The sequence below is a fragment of the Rhinolophus ferrumequinum genome, chromosome 21 (assembly GCF_004115265.2).
Source record: "Rhinolophus ferrumequinum isolate MPI-CBG mRhiFer1 chromosome 21, mRhiFer1_v1.p, whole genome shotgun sequence".
In the NCBI taxonomy this organism is placed as follows: Eukaryota; Metazoa; Chordata; class Mammalia; order Chiroptera; family Rhinolophidae; genus Rhinolophus; species Rhinolophus ferrumequinum.
In genome coordinates, this window is record NC_046304.1 from 40,272,134 (window position 1) to 40,298,552 (window position 26,419).

General features: G+C 46.8%; 1 protein-coding gene across 7 annotated transcripts in view; it reads right to left on the reverse strand.

The window, feature by feature from the left end:
• Window positions 1-307: 307 nt before the first annotated feature.
• Window positions 308-26,419, reverse strand: part of GOSR2 (golgi SNAP receptor complex member 2) — a 149,807-nt gene continuing 123,695 nt past the window's right edge. For 2 of the 7 annotated variants that reach the window (XM_033090359.1, XM_033090355.1), the window contains exons 2-6: window positions 10,873-10,937; window positions 7,383-7,491; window positions 6,398-6,530; window positions 3,618-3,758; window positions 308-631 (exon numbers count right to left, since the gene is read on the reverse strand). In XM_033090359.1, the coding sequence (XP_032946250.1) occupies window positions 470-631; window positions 3,618-3,758; window positions 6,398-6,530; window positions 7,383-7,491; window positions 10,873-10,912 (585 nt within the window). In that variant the 5' untranslated portion in view covers window positions 10,913-10,937 and the 3' untranslated portion in view covers window positions 308-469. Of the gene's footprint in view, window positions 632-3,617; window positions 3,759-6,397; window positions 6,531-7,382; window positions 7,520-10,872; window positions 10,938-11,159; window positions 11,203-18,052; window positions 18,270-26,419 lie in introns of those variants that run through there. The other 5 variants (XM_033090354.1, XM_033090357.1, XM_033090353.1 and 2 more) reach the window with 5 other exon arrangements.

The following is a 26,419-nucleotide window of genomic DNA, read 5'->3' on the forward strand; positions in this document are numbered from 1 at the left end:
CTTCTGCTCCAGCCTGCCCACTAGGAGCCAGAAAGACCGAATGGTGACAAAGTGTGGGGAGTCCCGTCCATAAGGCTCCCCGTGAAAGCCTCCCCGGGGCGCACATGGGCTATGTGGACAAAACCACCAAAGCTCTTCTTTTCCTTTCCCTCCTTCATCATCCCTTATCCTTACATCACTTCCTCCCCAGGAAGAGTGAGAGTGAGAGAGAGAGATCAGGTACTTCTTTCATTTCCTAAGCACCATGAATCTTGGTAGCACTAGCTTCCCCTCCAAGATGTCGCAGAAAACAGAGCAGGTTGGAAACTCCCACGAGGTTACAGATCTCATTGACTTCGGAGTGGCCTTCACAGTTACAAGGGACACACATTTCAAAAGGGAGCCTCTGGGCAGCCCTCCCACTTTCACGCACACACACTCACACACGCTCATGCACTGGGACGCCATTCAGCTGCTGGGCTTGGCCGGCTCACGTCAGGTACTGCACCACGAGGAACATGACCACACAGGTGACGACCATCCCCCCGATCATGAAGTACTTGTCCTGGAAAGCCCGCTTCTCAATGAGCCGCATCACCGTGTTGGATAAGCCCAGCATGTTGGCAATGTCCAGGATCTTCTTCTGAGTCCCCTGGGGCAGACAAGGAGAGAGAGGGAAACAAAGATCAACGCGTTGTGCAAAGGTGGGTCGATGTCAGTATGAGACGGGACTTGTCCAACACACAGTCTCTTGGTCACGCTGAAAACACATCACTCTCACACGGGCAAATGACTTCTGGTCAAGGTAGCAGATCAACGCAAGGGCAAAAGAAAAGTCTTTTCCACACATGTGCTGGAACAACTGGCTACAGAATAAATATCACACACACGTCTCACATATAGTATATGTATGTATGTGTGTAAAACAATGATCCTCAATTTATATGAAACAAAAATTAATTTCAGATGGATTATAGAATTAAACATAAAAGCTGAAACTATAATAAAGCTTGTAGAAGAAAACAGAGTATCCAAAACTAGAAACAATCCAGGTGTATATCACCAGAGGATGAATATATACTTCCTGATACATTTAACAAAGAGATACTCCTCAGCAATAACAAGGACCTAATTACCAACATGTAATAATACAAATGAGCCTGGAAAACATTCCTGAGAGGAAGAAGCCACACACAAAATAGTCATATAAATACATTTACATGCAGTTCAATAACAAACAAAACCAATTTATGGTGAAATAAATCAGAACTCTGGTTGCCCGGGGTGGGGGGGGGGAGACTGACAGGGAAAGGGCACAAGTGATCTTTCAGGGGTGACGAAAATGATCTTGACACAGTGTGAGTTACAAAGGTGTGTATATTTGTCAAGATTCCATGACCTATACAGTAGGATCTGTACACTTCCCTGTATGTACATGACACCTCAATAAAAAATTTTAAATTATTCTATATTTAAAAAAAGCAACATCAAAAAGAATTTGCCCTGCTCCGTAGCTCCAAAATCCTTGCTATCAGATTTCTGCTCTACTTTGTAGAGAAGTCTTGGGGATTGTACTGAATACAATGTGTGGGTCACAGTCCATGTTTAGGACACGGTTTGAAGTGGCCCAAGACGGAACGACAGAAACACAACTGATCGACACCACACAACGACATAAAACCCCTCATATAATTGTCAGCACCCCCCACCAAAAACAAAAGGGTATTTCATTCCTAAACCACCCAGCCAGTACTTCTCTGCTTTCTAATTTTCATTTTTAAGCACATTCAATGTCTCATGAAATAAGTGACTGCTGGGCACACCACACATTACCAACCGTATTTGTACGGATGGCATCTAACTAATGCCCACACCCATTTGTTTAAATGAACAACACATTAACGAGCAACTGAGAGGAGACTAGACAGGTGAGAATGACACGAGGCACCGCGGACGGGAATTCCCACCTCCGTTCTGCCCAGACCGCTGCAAAAGTCTCACGGAGAGGGATTTCTCCAGTCAGGCTGATTACTGCCAGAGGAGACCAGAGACATGTTTCTTCCACAAAAAGGATGGTAAATGTTAGAAGTTTGCTAAAGATTCTGCTTCCTTCTAAAAGCGCAGATCATTTCCTCACTGCCTGGAGTTCAAGTATCAAGCTACGAAAAATCACTTGAAAATTACTATAAATTTCAAAAACAGTATTTGTTTTCAAGCACGAAATAAATTTCCCCAAATCAGCACCCAGCTCCTTCATGCTCTCTCCCACGTTCCTTTCAAGTGGTTCAACCAGAAAATTCCCTGACAGGTGCCGTGGGAGGCAGGCGGAAGCAATCAAGTGACAGAAGATAGGTGGTAGTGGGTGTGCAGAGGAAACCGGGTTGGAAACCTCACACCCCAGCCTCCAACGGCCTCACCAGGCTTCCCAGACGTCACTTCTGGTGACCGTGCAGGGAGGGGCAGCAGTGGCGTGCCCTCCTCAGCGATAGCGGACTTCGGCAGGAAGCTAACATTTGCTTTCACAAGCAGCTCTAACCCTCCCTGGTCGACGTTGTGTGACATGGTCAGTCCTGCCCTAACGGGTGTTTCTGAGATGTGGGAAGGAGGCCAGTAGTTTTCAACAGAAAGGGCAGATGAATCAACACGTGTCAGTTTAGATCGCGCAGGCGGCTGTTCTGAAAGGGGGCGCCGCGAAGCTGTCAGAGACCACACTTCAGACCATCAGCACTGCAGCCATCAGCAGGGAGTCAGTGTCCCTCGGGGCTCGCCTGACCTCCCTGGTAAAGGCGGCAGAAATGTCCTCAACTCCGCAGAGCTGTCAGGCTCCATGTGGTGCAACAAACACTAAGATAAAGCTCACGCTTCCGAGTGACTGTGTCTCACAGCTCAGTGGCTGGGAGTGCTTCGTTCTCAGGGCCCCACGCCCTGATAACAAGCACAGCCCACACCCCGTTATCCATCAGGGCTGATACAGGAAAAGGGCTGAGGCTGAGACATCACCACTGACATCCAGTCTGTGTAATGTTTCTGCAAACCACGCCCAGGGGTTGGGGCCTCAGCCTGTGGGGCGGGGCTTCTAGCAAAACCTGGGACTTAAGGGAGATACGGAGTCCTGGGGAGCAGCAGGTGCCCCAGAAGCTGTCTGCTGCTAATCAACCAGGGCAGCCCCAGGGCCCACCCCTGGGGATTCAGTTCCTGCAGCACAAAAGGTCGCGGTTCTAAGGCAGCCCCGGGGCCCTACGGGAAAACACCCCAGAGTGAGGCACCAAAGTACGGCCATGTCTTCCTTCTCATCACAGTGGATTCTACAGCAGAAATGCATCGTCTCTTACTGATTCCTCAGACCAGCAGTCACTTTCATACAAGTTCAGTAAATGGTAAAAGGGCCTGGATGCCAAAAGATGTCCCATCTCATGATTCGGCTCAAGCACAAGAAACACCAACTGGCAAAGGGAATTCGGTTACTTTTGCTTCAAAATTCTCAGCGCCCACAGGAAGGATCCCAACTCAGGGGCTCTGTCTCACCATCACAGTATCACAATTTGGGGACACGTAACCAAAACGTAAACGCAGGTACCAAACTGTTGGATGAGGCCAAAACAAGAGGCCTTCTCCCTGTCCCCCGGGGGGGCCCCCACCTTCAAGGTCAGTCTCTGGGATCTCAGTCCCTCCAGAATACTGTGCCCGCCTCCAATGAGGTCATCCATGCCATGGTGAATGTTCTGGAGGGAGGAGTTAAACTGCAGGGATTCATCCATTGGTATGGTGGTGGCAGAGTCCTGTGAAAGAAACGCAGGCACTTGATTAACTGCTTGCTGGCAGCTCCTGCGGTCCCAGCACATCTGACTGCTCTGCCTTGCGGCCAAGGCCAAGCCAGAACAGCCAGAGGGAACGGTGCAAGAACCAGAGGAGCCTAACAGGGAAAAAAAGGCAAAGCGAAGGTCTGGGGCGGCCTGTGTCCATGCTCCTCAGTCTGTTACTCTCCAAATGAGATCCACTGCACACGTCGTGCTAATTCCTGCCTCTGCATCATTACACTCACTTAGGGAAAACTCTGTTCCTTCAAGACCTCACTCGGCTCCTCTGAAAGCTTTGTCTGACTACTCACTAACCCAGCTTGTTCCAAATGTTCCCTTATTGGGCTTCCCCTTAATATGGTGTTCAGTATTCGCTTCTGTTCTTTAGCTATTTTACCCATAAGTTATCCTCCAATTAGACTGAGAATAAGGATAGAAGGAACTGTGCTTTCTGTTGAAGGCCTACGGGTGTTCAGATGGGACTAGTCTCCCAAGCAGGCAAGAAACGTCTGTACAAAAGGAGGGGAGACGAAAACTAATACTGACCAAGTACTTTGCACTTTGCACGCTCACTACCCTGAGCTCACTTGTTCCTCATCCTCACCTTACGAGGTGGTTACTACATTATCCCCATTTTTGAGATGAAGAAACTGAAGCCCAGACAGGTGGAATAACATGCCCAAGACCTCGCAGAGCTGCTAAGTCCGGCAGGCATGGATCGGTACTGAGTGTAGGGCCAGCTCTCCTAACCATCCTGTGGGAGAAACACCACAACCAATCCTAGGCTGGCTCTAACTTTACACTGACGTAGATACACTCAACCAGACTGTACACAGAAACAAGTCACGAGCAGCCGTAATACTGTTCTCTTACCGCCTCCTGACAATCACAAATTCTTTTGCCAATCAGGGCCATTTTTACTTTTCATCATCACAAAGATGTTAAACCACTTTTCCTTTGCTGTTCAAGTGAAAAGCCATTTTTCATGTACACATTTTCACTCTCCCTTGCTCACGCAGGCGTTTCTCACGGGAAGGAGTCATCATTTTTTCACACGCTTTATTCTCAGCATCTTAAGTGCTGGTCTGCAGACAGCTAATGCTCACAGGAGCACGAGACTCCAGTGTTTGAATGAGTCTATTAGAGGCTTCATGCACTTACTTGGCAAGCATTTGTTAAATGCCTTTTATATATGAATCTGTCTTACCTTCCCACCTGAAAAGCTCTTCTCTCTCAGAAAAATGTATGATAACTCCAGATCACAGAATAATGAGAAGTTCATGCAGAAAGTCAGTTTTTATTAATAGCCACTGTATTTACAGCACCACACCAGGCTGGTAAGACACAAAGTAATTCTCAGCTATCATCTCAGGCCTAAAAGTGGCCTGAACAACCAATGCCATAACTATCAAAAGCCCACCCTACATCTTTTAGTGAGTCGTATAGTTCATGACACTCTGAAAGTTGGCTATCTTACCACTACACTACCGACACGTCTTCATCACACTTTTCAATTGTTAGTAACTGGCACCTGACAGCTTGCTCTAGGGCAGGGATGTCCAAACTGTGGCCCGCAATCCATTTTTTATTGGCCCGCAGCAAATTCCAAAAATATATTCAGTTTACTTAAATAAACCAGGTGAGGCTATATGTACTTCACCTCGAGTGAGTGGCCCGGCTGTTTGTGTATTTTACCAGATATGGCCCTTGGTGAAAAACGTTGAAAAAAGTTTGGACACCCCTGCTCTAGAGAAACAGAAACTAGAGGCTCATCCTGAAACCCTTGGGGAAAGTGTGGACACAGCAGAGAGAGTTAAATACCTGCACTATGGGAAGTGATTGTACGCTTTGAAACCTAAGACCTCTAGAAAATGAACATCTCTATGAAAAAAACCAAAATACCAAAATAAATAAATAAATAAATAAACAACAAAAAACCTAACAAAACCCCCCTCATTTGCTGGACTATATAATGCAGGACACCAGAAGGCCAGTCCGCTCTACAGCCATGTGCAGGAAATGAGCCTGAGCCCCCAGGGCAGGGACAAGAGTGCTCTACAAACTCAAACACGCAAACCTACAGGCCACTTTCAAACACGCTCACGTCAAGCAATCCGTCTACAGACAAATTCCTCCAAATGGCTGCTCAGATGAGAGACGAAAACATTTTAATGCATCTGACACTGGAACCACACACACACACACACACACACACACACACACACACAGAGCGTAATGGCCATTGCCTGAAGGCAGCTTGGAAATGCTGCCCTCACTACAGATGGTCGAAGTTCTAATCATCTGTCTCTATCTGATCAGAAAAACGTTTCCAGCATGTCAACTGTGACCTCTCTGCAGCGGCCCAGTCACACCAGGTAATTTTCACCTCTGCCCATTTCCTCAGGTTAACTGCTTCCTCTGCAGGTTTCTGTGTTAGAAAAGAGATTCCCTGTGTAGGTATAGTCTCTGAGGCAAGCACAAAGTCCACTGCCATTTCTAGCTGGTCTCCTCCTCATCGGCCTGCTTCAGACACCCCCTAAGAGGATGAAGCTCAGAGACCTGAGCTCTAGCTCCAACAGCTGTCAAGTTCCTGCAGACCCCCACCCAGGCGCCTGGCTTACATTGGTGGTGAAGGTGCGAGACAGAAGCTCCTCTCGCTGTCTCTCCTGCTGCTCCCTTGTGTATCGCCGATGCTGGAAGTTTCTGAGAGCAGTCTGCAAGTGCTGGACATCATACTTTAACTGGTCAACACGACTAGAATTGAAAGAGAGAGAGATTCAATTCCAGAAACCCAGGATGGCACAATTTGAGGTCACCAGGCTTTATATTCAGGAAAGAATACATTTTCTCACTTCTCTCTATACCACTTCATGCTATCCCTCTCCCAAATAATCAGAGTTTAACCAATAATGTTGAAACTAAAGAAGTAGCTTGTGGTTAAAGTAGGGTTGCAGCACACCAGATTCCAGCAGCTTTACTTAAATACCTGCTGGTCTCTGATTCTGGATGCATGACAGGGAACAGGTGACAGGAAGCAGGCTCGATGACCTCTTCCTGACCTGCTATGGATTATATCGCTCTCCTGGAAGAAGCCCAAGGGCATCTTTGGAGTAAAGCATCAACAAAGTTTCATAACACTTTTGGGAGCAGGGGCTGGGGTAGAGGTGGTGAGAGTGGTTTCATTTTAATTTCAAGAGGGAGTATCAAACATTAGATCGGTATTTCATTACAAATAGACCGAATGAAGTGATTAAGAGCAAGATTCATTTCGACCCAAGAATGTAACGAGAACCAAAGGGCAGAGTAAACGCTCTGGCAGCACTAGGCTTCAAGTGGCCATGGGTCTGGTCAGAAAAAGAGCACCGGAGGCAGAATTTCAAAGTGACACAGACGGGTAAGGAGACACAAGACTTCTGAGCCACTAACCTCACAGACGTTTTATTTTGAGAGAGTATCACTCAAAGAGAACTGTGCGCTTTATGGAGACTTGATCTTTGCACAGTCTCAATTTTTCAATGTGCAAATGGAGATCCACACCATTTGATAGCCCCCCCACCCCCCGGGAGAAAGGTCTCTGTTGGGGGCCTGGGGTGTCACAGCACTCACAGTTTGGCATTCTGTCTTTTGTTAGGGGGCTCCTTGCTGGACAAAATCTCCAGACGTTCTAGATGGCTGAATATCTGGTCTATGCTTGCTTGGATTTCGTTTTCTACTACTGTACAAAAAGAAAAAAATAAGAATCGCTGGAAAAGAGACAGTGAACTTAAATTAGAGTGATAAATCAAACATAATCTTTTTTCATACTGCCTAAGGCAATACACATATTCAATGCAATTCCTATCAAACTACCAATGACGTTTTTCACAGAAATAGAACATATAATCCTAAAATTTATATGGGACCATAAAAGACCCGGATAGCCTCAGCAATCTTGAGAAATAAAAACAAAGTGGGAGGTATAACAATACCTGATATCAAATTATACTACAAGGCTACAGTAATCAAAACAGCATGAAACTGGCATAAAAACAGACATATATATCAATGGAACAGAATAGAAAGTCCAGAAATAAATCCATGCCTATATGGCCATTTAATCTACGACAATGGAAGCCAGATTGTACGGTGGGGTAAAGACAGTCTATTCAATAAATGGTGCTGGGAAACCTGGACAGACTCATGCAAAAAAATGAAGTTGGACCATCTCCTGACATCATATACAAAAATAAATTCAAAATGGCTTAAAGACTTAAATGTAAGATCTGAAGCCATAAAATTCCTAGAAGAAAATATAGGCAGAAACTTCACAGACATTACCCGGAGTAAAATTTTACTGATATATCCCCTCGCGCGAGGGAAGTAAGAGAAAAAATAAATATGTGGGATTATATCAAACTAAAAAGTTTTTTCACAGCAAAGGAAACCATCAATAAAACGAAAAGGGATCCTACTGAATTGGAAAAGATATTTGCCAATGATATATCTGATAGGGGTTAATATCACAAATTTATAAAAAACTTACTCAACTCAACTGCAAAAAACCAAACAACCCAATTAAAAAATGGGCAGAGAACATGAAGAGACATTTTTCTAAAAAGGACATACAGATGGCAAACAGACATATGAAGAAATGCTCAACCTCACTAACCATCAGAGAAATGCCAATAAAAACCACAATGAGATACCACCTCACCCCAGTCAAAATGGCTATCATCAATAAATCAACAAACAACAAGTGCTGGCGCGGATGTGGAGAAAAGGGAACGCTTGTGCACTGTTGGTGGGATTGCAGATTGGTGCAGCCACAATGGAAAACAGTATGGAGGTATCTCAAAAATCTGAAAATGGAACTACTTTATGATCCAGCAATTCTACTTCTAGGTATCTATCCGGAGAAATCCAAAACTCCAATTCAAAAATCTTTATGCACTCCTATGTTTATTGCAGCACTATACACAATAGCCAAGACATGGAAACAACCGAAATGCCCATCGGTAGATGACTAGATTAAGAAACTGTGGTACATTTGTACAATGGAGTATTACGCAGCCATAAAGAAGAAAGAAATCTTACCATTTGCAACAATATGGATGGACCTAGAGAACATTATGTTAAGTGAAATAAGACAGACGGAGAAAGACAAATACCATATGATCTCACTTATATGTGGAATCTAAAGAAAAGAATAAGTGAACGAACTAATCAGAAACAGTTTTGGAGACATAGAGGAAAAATTGAGGGTTGCTAGATGGGCAGGGGGGTGGGGATAAGGGGGAAGGTGAGGGGATTAGAAAACAGTCGGTAACCACAAGATGGCCACGGGGTTTTGAAAATTAATTTGGGGAACGTAATCAATAATGTTGTAAAGATTTTGTAGGGTATCCAATGGACACGTGTCCCATTTGGGAGACCACCTCAGGGATGATGTAGTTGCCTGATCACTGCACTGTACAGCTGAAGCTGAAGCTGAACAATAATGAATGCAAACTATAATTTTATATATATATACATATATATATGTATATATATGTATGTATATAGTTACAAGAAGCGGAGTACAGCATTAGGAATAGAGACAGTGGAAATGTAATGGCTCTGTGCGATGTCAGAGGGATAGTGGATGGGGGAAAGGGGGTTCACACAGTGTGAGGGATATAAGTGATATAAACATCTAAGTATTACTTAGTCTTGTCACCTGAAACTAATAAAAAAACCCAAAAAACAAAAAAAAGATAATCTTTTTTCCATACCCAACAGACTTAGAAATATGTTTCAAAAGGAGAAAAATGCATACACTAATGAATAATGGAAAAAAATTTAAGTTATACTAAGAGACTCTATAAATGTTGTTTCAAATATAAATAGCAGTTAATGCTGTAACAATGCCAATTTTTTAGCAAGCTGGGGTAAACCTGCAGAAATAAATTTCTCACCTTTAGAAAATAAAACAAACATTTAAAGGTTGTACAAATAAATTTTTGAAGCAAAATGCAGTATTTTCTGATACAGAAAGAAGTCTCTTTTCCTTTGCGATTATTCTCCAATATGGACTGTAAATATCTAGTAGAAAGACTGACAATTGAATTCCCTCCAATCATGAGGTTAAAAGAAAGCACAAAGGGGAGGATTAGTAATTGAACACAGAGAAGAGTTCCCTTAAGGCTTCCCATAAGAATGTGCGGGCTGATGTTGGAGCCCCCAGTGTAGACCAATATCATTAGGAAAGAAGCCACAGAGGTAAAGATATGATAAATACAGTCATTTTCCTTATCCCTTGTGATAAAGAGTCAAAATGACCTCTTTTCCATTCCTAATCACGTAACAATAGATTGTCGGGAAGGCAAACAAAGTCGATGGACACAAACTAAACCGTGCCCAAAAGAAGGCACCCAGACTGCTTCTTGCCCCAGAAAGAAATGACAGCAATGTCACTTTCCTAGGTCAGCTAGAACAAGGGGGGGAGGGAAGCAAGACAAGAGGTACTTTTGAGGCTGCAGAAAGGAGACAGGAGGAAACAGGAGAAATGTGCATGGTGACAGCCAAGCAGTGAGGTGACAAGACAGTTTCTGCAGTGTGTGGGTCAGCAGGAGTATCTGCACGGCCAACGCAGGAAAAGGACCTTTTCTTAATAGAAAAGAAACTAAAAAAGACAAAGCAGCTCTCTTCTCCAAAGAAACCATGGTGTTTTCCGAAACTAATTAATATTGCCATTCATTTCTGAATAACCGTCCTAAAAAGCCACCAATCTCAGCTCAGAAGAAATGTCCAATTCCAGTTACACATCTGACTTTTTGTGGAGCACAGTCCTCTAAGGACTAGGTAATTAGATTAAGACAAATGGGGGGGTGGAAGGACTTCCACTCCCACGGGGCCATGTCAAGTTGAGTGGAGGGGCAATGGGGGTGAGACTTGGGGGATTCCAAAGCACAAGCAGGGAAACCGATGACTGCGCCATAGGATTTTCTGTAGCCTAACAACAGAACTCATTCCACGCTGAATCATTAAGCCTCCGAGGCAGAAATGCAGTCAGGAAATCCAGCCCTTGAGCACCGCGTCACCAGAGAAAGGACTCTGGTCTCCACAGCTAAGTACTCACAGTGCACAGACTGCTTGTCTGCCGTCTCCAGGCGTCCCATGTGAGACTGGATCTCATGGACCTGCCTGTCAAAGGAAGAGGGAGGAAACGAGTGAGACAGGAGCGATCACAGCGCTTCAGTCAGCAAAGACTCTTCCGACGCCAACATGTAACTGACTGAAATGGCCAGCGTCACTGAACTGTACAATGTGTTATGTGACACTTCAGGCCACCGGTTTCGGCAGGGTTTGTACTATGGTAACATTAGTATAAATACTACCGACTGGCGCCATTTACTGAGCGCTTACCACCTGAGACATTCTGCAAAGTCCACAGCCTATGAGGAAAGTACATTACCATTCTCACTTTATACATAAGACGACTGAAGTCCAGAAAGGTTATGTAACTTGTTCAAGGTCACAAAGCAAATGATAAACCTCGATCTGGACCCAGCCAATCTCGCTCTGTTGTTTGACCCAATGTGCTGAGCACTGGTCTGTACTAGGGGGAGTCAAAGGGCAACAGAGATATAATCCTTGTCCTTAAGAACGATGTGATTAGGAACACAGGCCAGAGAGACAAGAAAAGTCCCGAGAAGACTTAAGAGAACCCTCACACATACGAGCGTAACAAACAGAAAGCTGAAGAGCTCAGCGCAGTGGTGCCAAGGCGAGTGATGGAACGGGCTGGGCCGAGAAAGAGGAAGCTGGAAGGAGTTTTGCGGGTGATGGAGTTCTCAACATCGTTTTGAAGGGAACCCGATTTGATGACGGGACATATGAAGATGGTACGCAAAAAGGCATACAAGGCACGTCATGGGGGTTATGAGCAGGCTGGCCTGCCAGGAAGAGGGTCGGGGTCAGAGGGGATGAGGCGATTAGTTGGAGGAAACCGTCAGAGGAAGGTCCTCAAAGATAGGGATCTCCTGTTTGGGAAACATCTTTCCCTGGCGATGAGGCAGCTGCCATCTCATTTGGAAATGCAACACTGTACCCAGGCCCTCCGGCGTGGTCCCAGACATCAGGCGCAGAGCACTCTCCGGAGGCTCCCCAGGGCTTGGCCAAGGTCAGCCTCAGAACCCTTCCTAGGGGTCCCTGGGACGAGTCCCTGCAATATTCTTACGCTACCCCCAACCACCACCTCCTGGTGCTTACCATCTCTCGGTGTTAGAGCCACATGAAGGGGGCCTGCTGAGTTCTTACAGGATCCCCAACCCCGAGGGAAAGGCCAGCACCCATCCTCCACCATGAGCACCGCAGACTGGGACCCCAAATGCACAGACACGAGCCAGGACCCAAATTTGCTTTCGACTTGCCTCTAGTCTTTTCTAGGGCTTTACTGCAGCCTCTAACCATGACCCATGGTGCCAGAAGCAAGGCCAGCCCTCGAATGACTCCCACAGTGCTCCTGGGCAAGACCCGTGGCCCCGAGGGGTAACTAGAAGTCACCACTAGAGTCTGTGAGACCAGACTGTACTTCAGGAAGGCAAGTCCGGATATTTGAGAACGGGGCACGTGGAGACAGGAGGCAGATGTAGGCCTGCTACTCGAGGTAACCAACATCGGGATCGGGGTACCCGTAGAAACAGCTATAGAGGACTGGATGGTAACACTGACAGAAAGGACATTAGGGCTTTCCTGGAGGCCTGGAGGTAGGCGGTGAGGGTAATTTTCAGAGGTAGCTTACCAGAGAAAATCTGAAAATTGGTGGCATTATTGGTAGGAACAGGAAGGTCCTAAAAAAAGGGGGGAGAATAGCCAAGACACTCTGAACAGGTATGAAAGGGATGACTTGTCCTACCTGCTATTAAGACTATTACAGAGACTTACTTAAAACGATCTAGTAGTGTGCAGAGAGAGACAAAGACAGACAAACTCTAACCCCTAACCCTGACGCGAGAGGAAAGAATATAGGCCAGAAACAGTCCTACATGTTTGGGGATTTGGTGACATAAATCGGTGGGAAAACAATGGACTTAGGTAAACGCTGACGGCTCAGTTTGTTACCCACAGGGAAAAATGATACCTCACGTAATATACAAAAATAAACTCAAGATGCTTTACAACCTAAATGTAAAAAGGAAGGCTTTCAAACTTTCTGAAGAAAATACAGATATGTATATTACGACTTAGGTAAAAGATGGATTTCATAAAAGAAAAAACAAAACTACCCTCCCAAACCACCACAAACCACAGAAGACTGATACATTTGACTGAATTGAAACAAAAAACTTTTTTACACCAAAGGCACCATAGATAAAAAGACAGGCAAAGACTGGAAGATACCTGCAGCAGATAACAAAAACTAATGTCCAGAATACATAACGAACTGATACAAAAAGGAAACATCAAACAAATAATTTTTTTAATGGGCAAAGGGCAACTGACAGAATAGGAAACACAAATGGTCAATAAATATATGAAGAGATACTCAACTTGACTAGTCATCAGGCAGATGCAAATTAAAAACAATGAGATAACACATTTCTCCCATTTGATTGACAAATATTTTAAAGTTTGATAACACACATTGATTAAGGACGGGGAGAAACAAGACAAGAACTCTCATACACGGTAGGATTATAAACTGGTAGAAACAACACTTTTAATAGATTTCTGACAGTAACTGAAAGTCAAACATGTGTATACCTACGACCCAGCATTCCACTTCTAGGAACATGCATGCACTCAACAGGGAAGAGAATGGCTGTGGGAGGTTTTAATTCTAGTGGTGTCTTTAAATCAGTGACCTGAAGCATGTGTACTAAATGAGCCCTAACACGTGGCTTATATTAATTCTCTATTTTTATGTGTTTGAACTATTTCATACATAAAATAACTAATCATAATAATTTTTCAGATGCAGAGTCAATGGTTTAACAAGTATTATCATTCATTTATTTACTCACTCAGCCATTCACTCATTTACTCATTCAACAAAAATGTGAGATACACAATCACAACAGTCCACAGGGCAAGAGGGAAATAAAACCACAGGTGTGTCCATAGTGGGAAAGGAGCGACACACTGAGGATACCACCGTAAGTTTATACTGATTTCAAGAGGCATTTGATAGTTTCACATGATACCTTATGATAAATATGGAGTGACAACACTGCAGACTGAGGGAGTGGTTTCCAGTGTGCCACCACAGTCCTGCCTTGGGCTCCACGTTTTGTTCGCTATTTTTAAAAATCAACTTATGTTTATGAAATGTGCACGATTCTGTGCTATAATGAGGGATCCTGTACAACAAAACAAATGTTAACATTTTCCATTTAGGCTAAAACAGTAGGATAAAATTTGTCAGGCATGAAAAGCATTTGACTTTAGATTTTTAAAAAAGTCAAATGCACACTCCAGAATGGCATCCAATTCTGGGAGCAGTCTGCTAAAGGGACCCTATCAATGAAAGGTTTCCCCCAACGGGAGACGAACAGGATGATGGGGAAGAGTTTAGAAGTCAAATCATAAAGAGGAACGGTCAAAAGAGCTAGTGATACTGAGCCTCTTGGACAAGAAAAGGAAAAACAAAAGTAAAACGGGCAGCTGGTGCTCTTCATTTTATCTAGGGTTGACCTACAGGAAGACGAAGGGGCTTGCTCTCTGTTGCTGCTCCTTAAGGGAGACCCAGGACTAAAAAGTACAAATACATTTCAAGATGACAGATTTCCGCTCAATACAAGGAAAAAAAAACAACAACAACAAGAACAATTATGAACTATCTGTTCAAGAAAAGGAAAACACAGAAGAGCTGCTGTATTTTAAACGGTGTACAAGGCCCGCCCTGGGTGCTATAGAGGCTCTTCCTGTCCAAAGTGAGTTGGCATGGAAGGTCTTGCCTGTGCCTATCACTTCCTAAATTCTACGAGAACGGTGAGAGAGATGAGGTAAACACCCACAAAACCCCAGAAACACTCAGCTAGTTTCTACTATTTTCTAAGCCCAAAAGAATAAACTTTAGGAAATTGCAGGGAAACAGTGCTGACCTGCAGAGTTTGTTAAGAAATAGAGGGTCTTTTGTTCCAGACGTACTGAATCAGAACTTCAGGACTACAGCGGGGCAAATGGGGCACCTTTACAACTACTGGGATCTCAAAATAGAAGCCTGGCTATTGGCTCCTCTATAAAGTTCACTCTAATGCATTAAGTGTAAAATGTTTATTCGGCTTATTTTCTTCCCATTCGTTCTTCAGGCAGTTCAGGAGTTTCTAAGATACCTAACGTTAAAATGTTTATCTAAGTGCAATGTACTTTCAGGGACACAGCAAGAGATAATCACAAATTGGGATCAAAGTTCCAGTAAAATTAATATGTTCAGTTACTGTTGTGTCACTTCAGCCACACTCATTGATTTCTGAGAATGCAGAAGTGCATTTCTGATGCTCCCAGGGCTCCATGCGTTTCCTTTGAAAGACACTCAATCACTCGTATCACGGAGCTGAAAGGAGCCTTACAGCTTAACCAGCCCCAAACAATCATTTTATAGATAAAGAAAACGAGGCAAAGAGGTCTAGAGCAGGAACTCCCAAGGGTTTAGTATTTGAGGAGAAAGGCAGATCAGAATAGAGTGCAGCAGGAAAGAAGGTCAACTCCTTGAAGGGAGGGCTGTACTACCAGCACTGAGAACGGTGCCTGGCACACAGTAGGTACTCCATATTCGCTGAATGAATCAGTCACTGCATAATAGAGGGCCTAAAAGCGACAGCCCAAATTTGGCCCACTGCCTGTTTTTGTAAAGTTTTACTGGAATACACTCAGATCCATTTGCTTACACATTGTCTAGGGCTGCCCTCGTGCCATACCAGCACAGCTGAGTAGCTGTCACAGAGACTGTCTGGCCTGCAGAGCCTACAACATCCATTACGTGGCCCTGGACAGAAAAAGGTGGCGAGCTCTGCTATGGAGTCCAAGGGTAGGTTGTTTGTCGGAGGCCTGCAAAGGTAAGTAGTTCATCGACACTCCACAAATCTTGTTTGGGACACCATTTAGTACTCCTCTTCTCCGGAAGTTTACACAAAATTGAGCTACTGAGATTTCTCTGTGATCAGCTACCCGCTGCACTGATAACAAGTATAGTCTGAGATTCTCTAAATAAAATTATTCTTGAGAATAAACTGGTCACGGCCTCCTCAGCAACGTCCTTTAACCACATCAGCTAACCAGAGGCTGTATAAACTTTAGGCACACGCGGCCCACCCCGTCTTACTACTGTCTTTCCCTGAAAATAAGACCTAGCGGAATCAGCTCTAATGTGTCTTTTGGAGCAAAAATTAATGTAAGACCCGGTCTTATTTTAATATAAGACCCGGTCTTATACAATATTAATTTTTATATTATATTAATTTATGCTCTAAAAGACGCATTAGAGCTGATGGTCCGGTTAGCTCTTATTTCGGGGAAACACGGTTTTATAAAAGATCTACCCTTAGTAACATGAGCATAATTTTGTGCTTCATTCCTTTTTCAATTGACTCACAGGTCTAGTTTTTTAAGTTCTTTTCTGTAATTTTTATATGGGACGAGGGCTCTCCAGCATAAGATCAAATCCTGTCATTTTAATACCTTTACAAAGTAGGGTCTATATTTTCATCCACCCAAACCAAATACTTCATCACTAAAGTACAAAGAAATCCCCAAACTTAGAAAATGAAAGAGTAAGAGGATCACCATCCTCTTATTCCTAATGCTCCAAAGCATTTCTTTTGTTGTGAATTCATTAGGGAGATGGGCCGTATTTTATTTCATTTTCATGAGAACAAAACTACAGCATAAAATTGAAAGTTGTTAGAACAGGGTTAAGTATAGATATGTACCCCAAAAAATTGAAAACACAGACTCAAACAGATTTACACCAACATTCGTAGTAGCAGTATTCACAATAGCCAAAAGGTGTTAATAACCCAAGTGCAAGGCAGCAGATGAATGGATAACAAATTGTTACACACACACACACACACACACACACACACACACGGTTATTTAGCCATAAAGAGATGATATTCTGATACATGCTGCTACAACACAGATGAACCTTGAAAACATGCTAAGTGAAATAAGCAGACACAAAAGGACACACATTGTAGGATTCCACTTACATGACAACTGGACTAGGGAAATTCAGAGACACAGAGTAGAACAGAGGTTACCAGGGGCTTGGGAGGGAGGAATGGGGAGGTAAAGCTTAATGGGTACGTGAGTGTCTGTTTGGGCTGATAAAAAAGTTCTGGAAATGGATAGCTTGTGTGATGGTTACACAATATTGTGAATGTACTTAATGTCACTGAATTGTTCACTAGAAATGGTTAAAATGGTAAATTTTATGTTACATATATTGTACAAGAAAAAAATGAAATAAATCATAATTTTTTTCCCAAAATAACAGGATAAGGCATGGTCCCTATTACCAAACTCAACTCGATTGTATAATACCTATCTTTGCAAGTTCCAGAAATGCAAGGCAATACGAATAAAGGACGCTACCAAGGAATTTAAGTTATGAGTAGCTAAGTCAAAATTCCACTTCCTTAGAGGTAATCTGGAACTTGATATGAATAACAAGTAATACTACTTAATGCTACTCATACAGCAATTTCTTCGTACCATAAAATTTGGTCTTTAGTATAAACCAAATACGAATAAAAGAAAAAAATCAAAACGTGGCAGCAACAAGATTACTGTCAACCAAAAGTAGAGCTTGATTCCATTTAGGAGCTGCGAGCTATAATGAAACTTTTTCTGACATTAGCCCAGTGATGGATCCAAGTTGCTTAAGCTGATCCTGTTTGTACCGCTCATTTTACCCTCCATCCCATCATGCCACACATTAGCTCTTTTTGGGGGACGTTCCTTGACTTTCTCAACTAAACAGTAAACTCCTATGTGCAGGGGCCCTGTCTCACGAGCTCTACCAACCCGGAGCATTGATTTGGTAGGTGCGAGACAACGTAATACATCCTGTAGGTGCGACTTTCCCCTCACCTACTCTACCCAACAGGTGGTCACGGCCCGCGATCACAGCAGCCATTCGCCCAACGTCTCAGGACCAGGCCTGACCCTCCATCCGAGCAATTCCGAGCTGCCCCCGGCTGCGCCCCGGCCGAAACTCGGCCTCCACACTGGCGATGCCTAAAGCTATAGCCCGGGAGACGGGCCTCACTCAGCCTGGCTTTACCCCGCCCGTGCCCCGACGCGGCTCTCACTTGTGCGTTTGCTGGTACAGCGGCTCCATATCGCGGGCCACAGCGGGTCCGGCTCTGGCTTCGCCGAACCACGTCCTCACAGCTCTCTTTCCGGCTTCCGGTCGCAGGACCCTCATCCCCAGAGGCTAGAGCTGCCCCCACATTCGCCTGACTGGTGGTGGTTACGAGAAAAGGAAGGGGAACGAGAAAAGAGACCGGGAGAAGGAGGTTAAGTGCTGTCAGGGGTTCGAGCTCAGGCGGAGGAGAAGAAATACAGGTTTTGGCGAGGGTCTGTCTCCAGCACTGCATCAGGCACTCGCAAGGGCAGTCGCAGAGCACTGACGTGAGGTCCTCAGAGCGAGGTTGGAGGCGAATGGGTCGATACCGGCTCTTTTCGGCTGGGGGAAGACGGCGACAATTCCTACTTGCCTTCTCATAAACTGCTTAATTGTGGTTCTGGAGGTTTCGCCCTTCACTGGAGTCTCTGGAACAAGCTTCTCCCATCTGAAATTTGTCTGCTTACTTGCCGACCACCTACTACTCCCCACCACACCCCATTTATCCATCAATAAATCTATATTAAATGAATGATTAGTATTTCTCAGGTGTGCTGGGCGTGGAATGGGTGAGCAGAGGGACCAGGTTCCTCCTGCCTTCAGAGAGGTCGTGGTCTAGGATAGGAAATAAGATAGGTATACAAATAAACATCTTAAATTTAGTGATCTCATTCATTCCTTACCAGCCCCTTGTGTGCAGGTATCTTAATTTATAGATGAGAACACAGATGAACATTGAAAGATGAACATTGGAGGCTCAGAGAGGTTAAGTAAAATGCCCCAAGTTACACAGTGGGTAAGTGGCCAGCTGAGACCTGAACTCAGGCCTTGCCGACTCCCAGCCTGGGCATTTCAGCATCAGTGGGACCAGGTGCACCAGATCAGCAAGTAAGTGTGAAAACTTCTGAGGGATGTTTGGTCAAGTGAGTTCTACTTTCCTCTAAATATGCTTTACACCCAGGGAGCCTTCCTTGGTTGTCTCTGATCTAGTTTTGGGCCCCCTTTTTCCTGGAACACTGAGGCATGGGGTAGTAGACAGAGTTCAGGCTTTGATAACAGAGAGCATGAGTTTGACTTTCCAACATGGTCCTTTGGGCCAAATCAATTAATTCCTCTGAGCCTCAGTTTCTTTATCTGTTAGTTAGGACAATAACACCCGCCAGGTTGAAGGAAGAACGCATGAGAAGGGGATTCAGGAGCTTTGCACAGGATTTGAGTGTTAGCTATTGTCACAGTGATTGTCGTGGGAACTCCTGAGTCAGTTTCTTGCTCCAGTTTTGCCACCTGGCCCACCTGCCTCTCTAGGCATATTGCCTCCAGAGTCACCTGCCTAAAATACCACCTCATGCATATCTCCTGCTCAGGAACCATCAGCCTTTCTACTGCTTTCTCAGCCTGGAATTCACCTTTCCTGGACTGGCCCACCTCCCACTCCCACACCCGCAGTCTCTGCTTGTTGCCCAGCTGTGGGCAACGATCCTAATGAGTCACGATCCTACTTGGGTTGTCCAAACACACTGCGTGTCCTCATACCTGTGGGCCTGTGCTGGCTCCTCGGAGGGATCTGTCCCCTCTTCCAAGCTGGCTCAGACCCCAAGCTCCCCTCCTGCGGGCTTCCTGACCACCATCCTGTCGCAGCCTCTCCGCCCTCTTGTCTTGTCACTGTCTGGGCCTCAGGATTCACGTCCTGGGACTGTTGGTTTTCCTCGTATGACCTGTCTCCAGGTTAGATCATAAGCTTCTTGAGGACGAAGCCCTGCTAGTGTCCTTCACTGAATCTGGTCAACTAATCGAGACCGGAAGGGCAGTAGGCTTAAGGGGACGTTCTCCGGAGTCTCCATCCACATGTCAGAGGAGGGTGCCTTTCCCGGCCAGGTGAGCCCCTGGGGCAGTGACACTTTGAGGATCTGGCTTACTGGAGGGCTCAGTATACATCCATGAATTGACTCGAGCTGTGGCAGGCCACTGTGGAAGGAAAGAAAGGAAGAAAGTTCACAGTGAGAATCTAGGACCCAGCAGGTGAGAAGTCCTTTGGTTCAGGCAGTGGAAGAAGTGACCTAAGAGTCTCCGTGACATTTCATTCCCAAGCAGTCAATGAAGGAAAGCATATCAGAGCCCATACGAGGAAAACCCTTCATTAATGCCAGCGTGTCCTTATGACAACGTTCCTCAATCCAGTACAAGTTTATGGACGGACTAGACATCAGTGACTCTGGCTCCACTTCCTGGTTCAGGTGACCCTAGACTTCTAGTTCATGGCAGCCTTCGATGGGCTCTTCTGAGGTTCTTGGTACCTGTGTCCTATGGGTCTAAGTGGTTCCAGGTGTCAACGGCACCAGGTGAAGGTGTCCCTGGGTTTCTACGTGAAGGTGGCCCTGGCTGGTGACCCTGTGACATTAGTGATGGAGGCCCCATGGTTCTAGGTGCTGGCAGTCTGGCACGCAGTGACCAACAAATTTGCGGGTGTTGGCTGGAGCCGGTCAGAGAAAAAGGGAAGAGGAGCTAAGCCGGAATTGCCCCACGCTCCTGAAGTGCAGCTCCCGAGTCTGCGTGGTTAAGCCCTGGGCTGCTGTGACCTCTGAGCTGAACTCTCTGGAAGCACTTGGTAGGGACAGGCACCGTGCATGCGTTAGTGACTATAAGTCACTGGGGGGCAGGGCTGGGGGACCCAGCCAGCAGCCTCCGCACTAACCAGTGGCTGAACCCATTGGGCCCCCTGCCCTGGAAGCAGAGTGATGCCTGGGGACAGATGGCCCTGAGTCCTGTCACCCTGACCACTGACAGCCTAAGGCCACGTCCCAGTAGGCGCTGCTGAGGTACAGAAAGGGGTCGTTGCTGAGGAAGGTGGGACCCAGCGGTCTGGGCAGGTCTGCTCTGCCGAGGCCGGGCCCCCTCCCGGGTGGCTGGGGCACCCACCAGGGGCAGAAGAGCACATCCTGAGCACTGGCCCCCGCCCGGAGGTCCGGCTAATGACCCCACAATGCATTCCGGCCTGCATTGGCAGGAATTGGCTGACACATTAGCCTGAATTCTCCCAATGCTCACACATCAGAGTGGAGGGGGAGAAGTGAAAAGTTGAATAAGAGCTAATTATTACTTTTATCAGAGCGGGTGGGTTGATGGGTCCTGCCTGAGGGCAGCCAGGGCTGCATTAAAGATTAAACGCCAGGTGGGAGGGAACAGGGCTCCTCATTCCACAGGAGGGAGGCCAGCAGGCCACTCTGTGGAGACCTGGTGGCAGGCGGCAGCCTTAGATCTGTCAGCCGAGCCCTCTGTCCCAGTGCCCACCATGGCTGCATTCCACCAGGCGAACCCTGTGGCGCCCAGCACTTCCGCCTGCCACTGTGGGAGGGCAGCGAAGGTCCATTCTGCTCCCTCAAGGGATGAGCGGTCGGGGCTGGCCTAATTATCCAATTGGTAGGTTTCCTGGCACCTGTCTTAGGGGGAATTAAATGATTCCTGCACACCACCCAACGACCTTATGTGGAACCTACAATGCAATTATAGGAGGCCTGGCAAAGACTCAAGGTCAGGGATCTGATCCTCCTTGTTATTACAGAGCAGGAGCCTGAGGCCCAGGGAAGGAAAGGGACTCAGTCAATCACACTGCTGTGTGGTTAGTCCCGTGAGGTTGTAAGTCCCTTGAGGATGCGGGCTGCATCTTCTATTCTCGTCTTTATTCCTGCAGTATTGAGGTTAAAGAAACTGGGTGATTAGCTTAGATAATCAAGGCCCGGGTGACTCCATTATTGCAACCCAACAGGATTTTGGACACACTGGGTGCTCGATGAGTGTCGTTTATTTGTTGCGTGGATGACGACGGGTAGCACCCAAGAGGGCGTGGTGATCACATGGAGCATCTCCAAATCTTGGGAGCGAATTCACAGGCTGTAAATAATAGATGTAGGTGAACATCATGGCCTTGAGTTACCGGGACAAACCAAGGCGTGGTGGGGACTGGGTTGCTGAGTGCCCCAGGCAGACTGAATGTAGGCAGGTGGTGACAAGGCGGCCAGCTGTGCCAATCCAGGTGTGCTAGTGTTCATTGTGTTTGTCTTGACAAAGATGTCCATCAGGACATCTCCACCCCCACAGAGACCTCGGAAACATCATGTCCACTCTCTGGCCCCACTAGCGACCTGCAGTCCTACTGGCCCGCTCGGCTCTTCTGAGGATCTGCCCTTGCCCAGGAGAACGGAAGGCTGTTGGACCAGGTGGAATGGGAGACATTTCATGGCATTTCTCTCCCTAGTGTTCTCTACACACAAACTGACATCCTCCTAACTGCACAGACAGATGGACAGGGGAAGGTTTGAGGGGCCCAGATGAGATTACCCGTCTTGGGTACCCACCAGAAGCCTCTCAGCTCTTGGTGCAACCCAGCCCATCTGGGAACGCTACAGAGGGTGGGGGAAGTGACAATCCTTGTCCATTAGAGAAATCAGAGTCCAGTGTCCCCACTCTGCTCATCTGGGACTGGAAGACCTTCTTTGAGTTCTTGCTCAGTAATCTTCCCCCTGTGACCTTGGCAAGGGTCTTCCCTCTTTGAGCCTCAGTTTCCTCATCTGCAAAAGAGGATGATAAATCATGCCCTGCCTACACTGTGGGCTACTGCAAGGCTCAGTGAAAGAAAAATCACCACGGAAGACACTTCGTATAGAGGAAGGCCCTATACAAAAATTACATGTGATTATGAACACCACGTTATTACCTAGTCACAGAGCAGGGAGGACCCAGACACTGAATGTCCGGGTCCTACACCCAGATCTGTGTAGAGAGAGACAGAGAGAGCCCCTGAAACTCTGCTGGGGCTCCTCTCCTCGTCAGATGTTCTGCAAGAGAGACAGGCCAACCTGATTTCAAATCCCTTCCTAGCTTTTTCCCTTCCTAGCTGTGTGACCTGGACAAGTCACCTCACTGCTCAGGGCCTCAGTTTCCTTACCTATACGGCAATCATAGCAGTGCCTACCTCAAAGGGCTGTTCTGGAAATGAAGTAAGAAGAGGCCTGCAAAGTCCTGGCCCACGGCCAGTCCACGGAATATGCTCATCAAAGTGGTTGTTTGTCTGTCTTCCTCCCCTCCTTGCACTCTAGCCCCCAGCACTTCCCTGCTCCCATTTTTGTCTCTTCTAGTGAGCCTCACTCAGGGTTCCTGAGGGACCCCACCCCTCCTTGTGTATGGCGAGATCCCTGGAGATTACGCCTAAGGGACGTAGGCTTGTGCCGAGGCCTGAGAAGGGCTACCATGGACAAGTCATCTAGAAGAGACCACACCTGTGGCCAATGGCCCTGGACCTCTGCTCAAGGGCCACGAGCTTCCCAGTTGCAGAATTCTACAACTCTGGGGCGCCTCTCAGCCTGAGTCCCTAAGACACAGTCCCAGGTGTGGCTTCCTTAGTCACAGGACACTGGGCTGGGAGTCCAGGGTGGAGGTTCCAAGACGCCAGCTCCCTGGTCTCTTGAGCATAGTCTGTGAAGGGGCTGCTCCCCCCGGTCCCCCCACACCCCACCTCAGCCCCATCTCTGAGAGGCAGGAAACCAGGAAAGCTCACCTGGGACCTTACAGTCCCACATTCCTCCTCCTCCGGAAGCTTCCTTCAGCTGGGCAGCCCTGGCCCCTCGTGGAGCACTTTGGGCAGAGCTGGGAAACCACAAAAATGTTCAGCTGAGATGAAGGAACACAATGTGCTCTAATCTGAAGTGACAGCAGAATGGTTAGCCAGCAAAGAGCCCCAGGAGCAGCAGGATAGCAAGGAGGGAAGGAGAGAGAGGAAGAGAAGGAACAGAGGACTAGACAGAGCAGACACAGCAGTGAGGCAGGGCCCGAGCGGTGGTATGAGAGGGGCTGCCCAGGTGCCCAGGTGGGGGGTGAGAGACAGAGTCTCACAACTACAGCAGCAAAAACAATAATAAGAGCAGCTAATGCTGGTTTGCAATGTGCCAGGCACTGTTCTGAGCTCTCGTATTAACGAATGTAATTCTCACGGTGTAGGTGTTAGTACAACTATCCTCATTTTATAGAAGATGTAGAAATTACAGCACAGAGAGGTCCATCAATAATGAATACTGATCCCGGTTGCAAGGCTGGCGTCCACTGCTCTCAGAGGCCTTCTGCTCTCTAAAGGTCAGAAGTCAAAGGCCTCACTCAGGAGACAATGAGGTACAACTACCAAGTTCAGGATAAAGAAGGGCCATGTGGAGCCCCTGCCTCTAGGACCTGAAAGGTGAGCAAGGCCATGAGCTTAAAACCACCACTCAGGCAGGGCTGATGGGGGCCAAGTGAGTGCCAGGGAGAAGGGGGGCCAGGAACACAAAGGTCACTCCTAGCCTTTAGGAGTCAGAGGTCAAAGGTCCATTTAGCCAACCAGGGTCTGGAGGCCATGACCGCTGAGAGTTGGCTGGGATCCTGCCCAGGCCGTGATGAAGCTGTAGGTTAAGATGTGACTCCTGCTTTCTTTCAAGAGGAAGACAGGGGACATGGTTACCATACTGCTTCCCTTGGCTGACTAGCCCACCGCTCTCCCACGGTCAGGGCTCCTCCTCTCTGGCCCTGGCGACCCACGTGGGAGACCTTCCAAGTCCCATCAGGAGGGAAGCACTTCCCATTGGGCTAAGGCTGTCACATCCCAGATGGCCTGATTCCAAAGGGAACACCTCTAAGTGAGCTCTGCACCCCCCACAGCATCCTGCATCTAGACAGAGTCAACCTGTGACCATCCGGCCTCCCTGGAAATCAGAGTTCCAAAATTGAATCGATGTCACCATGGGTTCTAAGCCTAGAACACAAATAAGGTTTTGTGGTGCTTAGTGGGCTGCTGAGTCAAAGGAAATGGCTGTCTTCCTGTTGTAGGGAAGGGCTGAGCAGGCAAGCAGTGAAAGTTTGAGACAAGAAAGCTCTGCTTTAGGGCCAGTGGGTGGCTAAGAGGCCACCTTGGGTCAAAGCCTGACCATGTGACCTCATGAAATGACCTTATGAAGGTCACTTCACCTTTGCACACCTCAGCTTCCTCACCTGTAAACGGAGGTGATTCCAGGTCCTCGCTCCTAGAGGGGCGGTTGTGAGGATGAGGAGCTGGGGCGTCATTCGTGCTCACAGCACTGGTTTTCATCGCTGTGCTGTCCACAGCCTGGGGCCTGTGGCTGGGAGGGATTCTCTCCCTTCCAGGCCTGGCCATGTTTCTTGGTCTGTGACATGAGATGAAATGTACACTATAAAATGCTGCAGCAGGGCAGGGAGTTCCTACCAAGGGACTCCCAGAGGCCCGGGAACATATCACAGAGTCAGTGGCAGCTTGAGGGTGCCCTTCTCCCTAACCCCTGCCAAAGGCGCACCCATAATTGGGGAAGACTAATAGCAGTGGCTACCATACATTGAGCAAGCTTGTCACTGCTCTGGGGGGCGTCTCTCACTTCCCCTGGGCCAGTCGGCACCCACACCCCTGCAGTGTTCCATAAGCACTCTGGACTTACCCTTTGTTAACACTGCTCACACACACTTTGGGTTTATTGTATTTTTCATTTTATTTATTTTGAGGGGGTAAGTACTGCATTCACATGGTTCCAATCTGACAGCAACCACGAGGAATAGTGAGAAGTCTCCCTGCCCTCCCACCAGTTCTCCAGCCACTGAGCTGAGCTGCCTGGGGCGGGCAGGGTTGTCAGTGTCATCACACTGACTAGTGATGACTTGTTTACGTCTTCTGTCCTTTAGGAGCCTGTGCCTGCCTTACCTGCTTCATCCCCTGGGCCTGGCTCAGTGCCTGACACATAGTAGGAGAACTTTGTATGTAATCTGCCTATCTACCTGTCTATCCTTCTTTTTCCCTATCATCTATGTATTATCTATCTATCTATCTATCTATCTATCTATCTATCTATCTATCTATCTGGGGATACTATAAAGAGGTTTTTGTTGTTGGCATTTGCTTGCTTGCCTGCTTGCTTTAATGAATGAGGCTCAGAGAAGAAAGGTAACTGGCCAGCGTGGCTCTAGCTCCCAAGACAGTGCTCATCTATTCAATCCATTTCTCTGACTTTTAAAGACATCTGTCCCTTCTCCTTGGACATTTGAGCATCTTCCGTGAAATAGATCCTGATTTAAGTTTTTAGTTTAATGTTTTAATTGGAACAGAAATCGTACCCCTCGATAAATAATCACAAAGCAAAGAGCCGTGTATCAGGAAATAGAGTGTCATCACACTTCAGAAGCCCCCCTGGTGCCCACCCATCCTGACCCCATGTTGTGTTCAGGATGTTATTGCTGCTGCCTTCGTTTCCCCATCTGTAAATGGAAAGAGGCCTGTTGGGTCTGAAGTTTGATGGATTGTTGACTT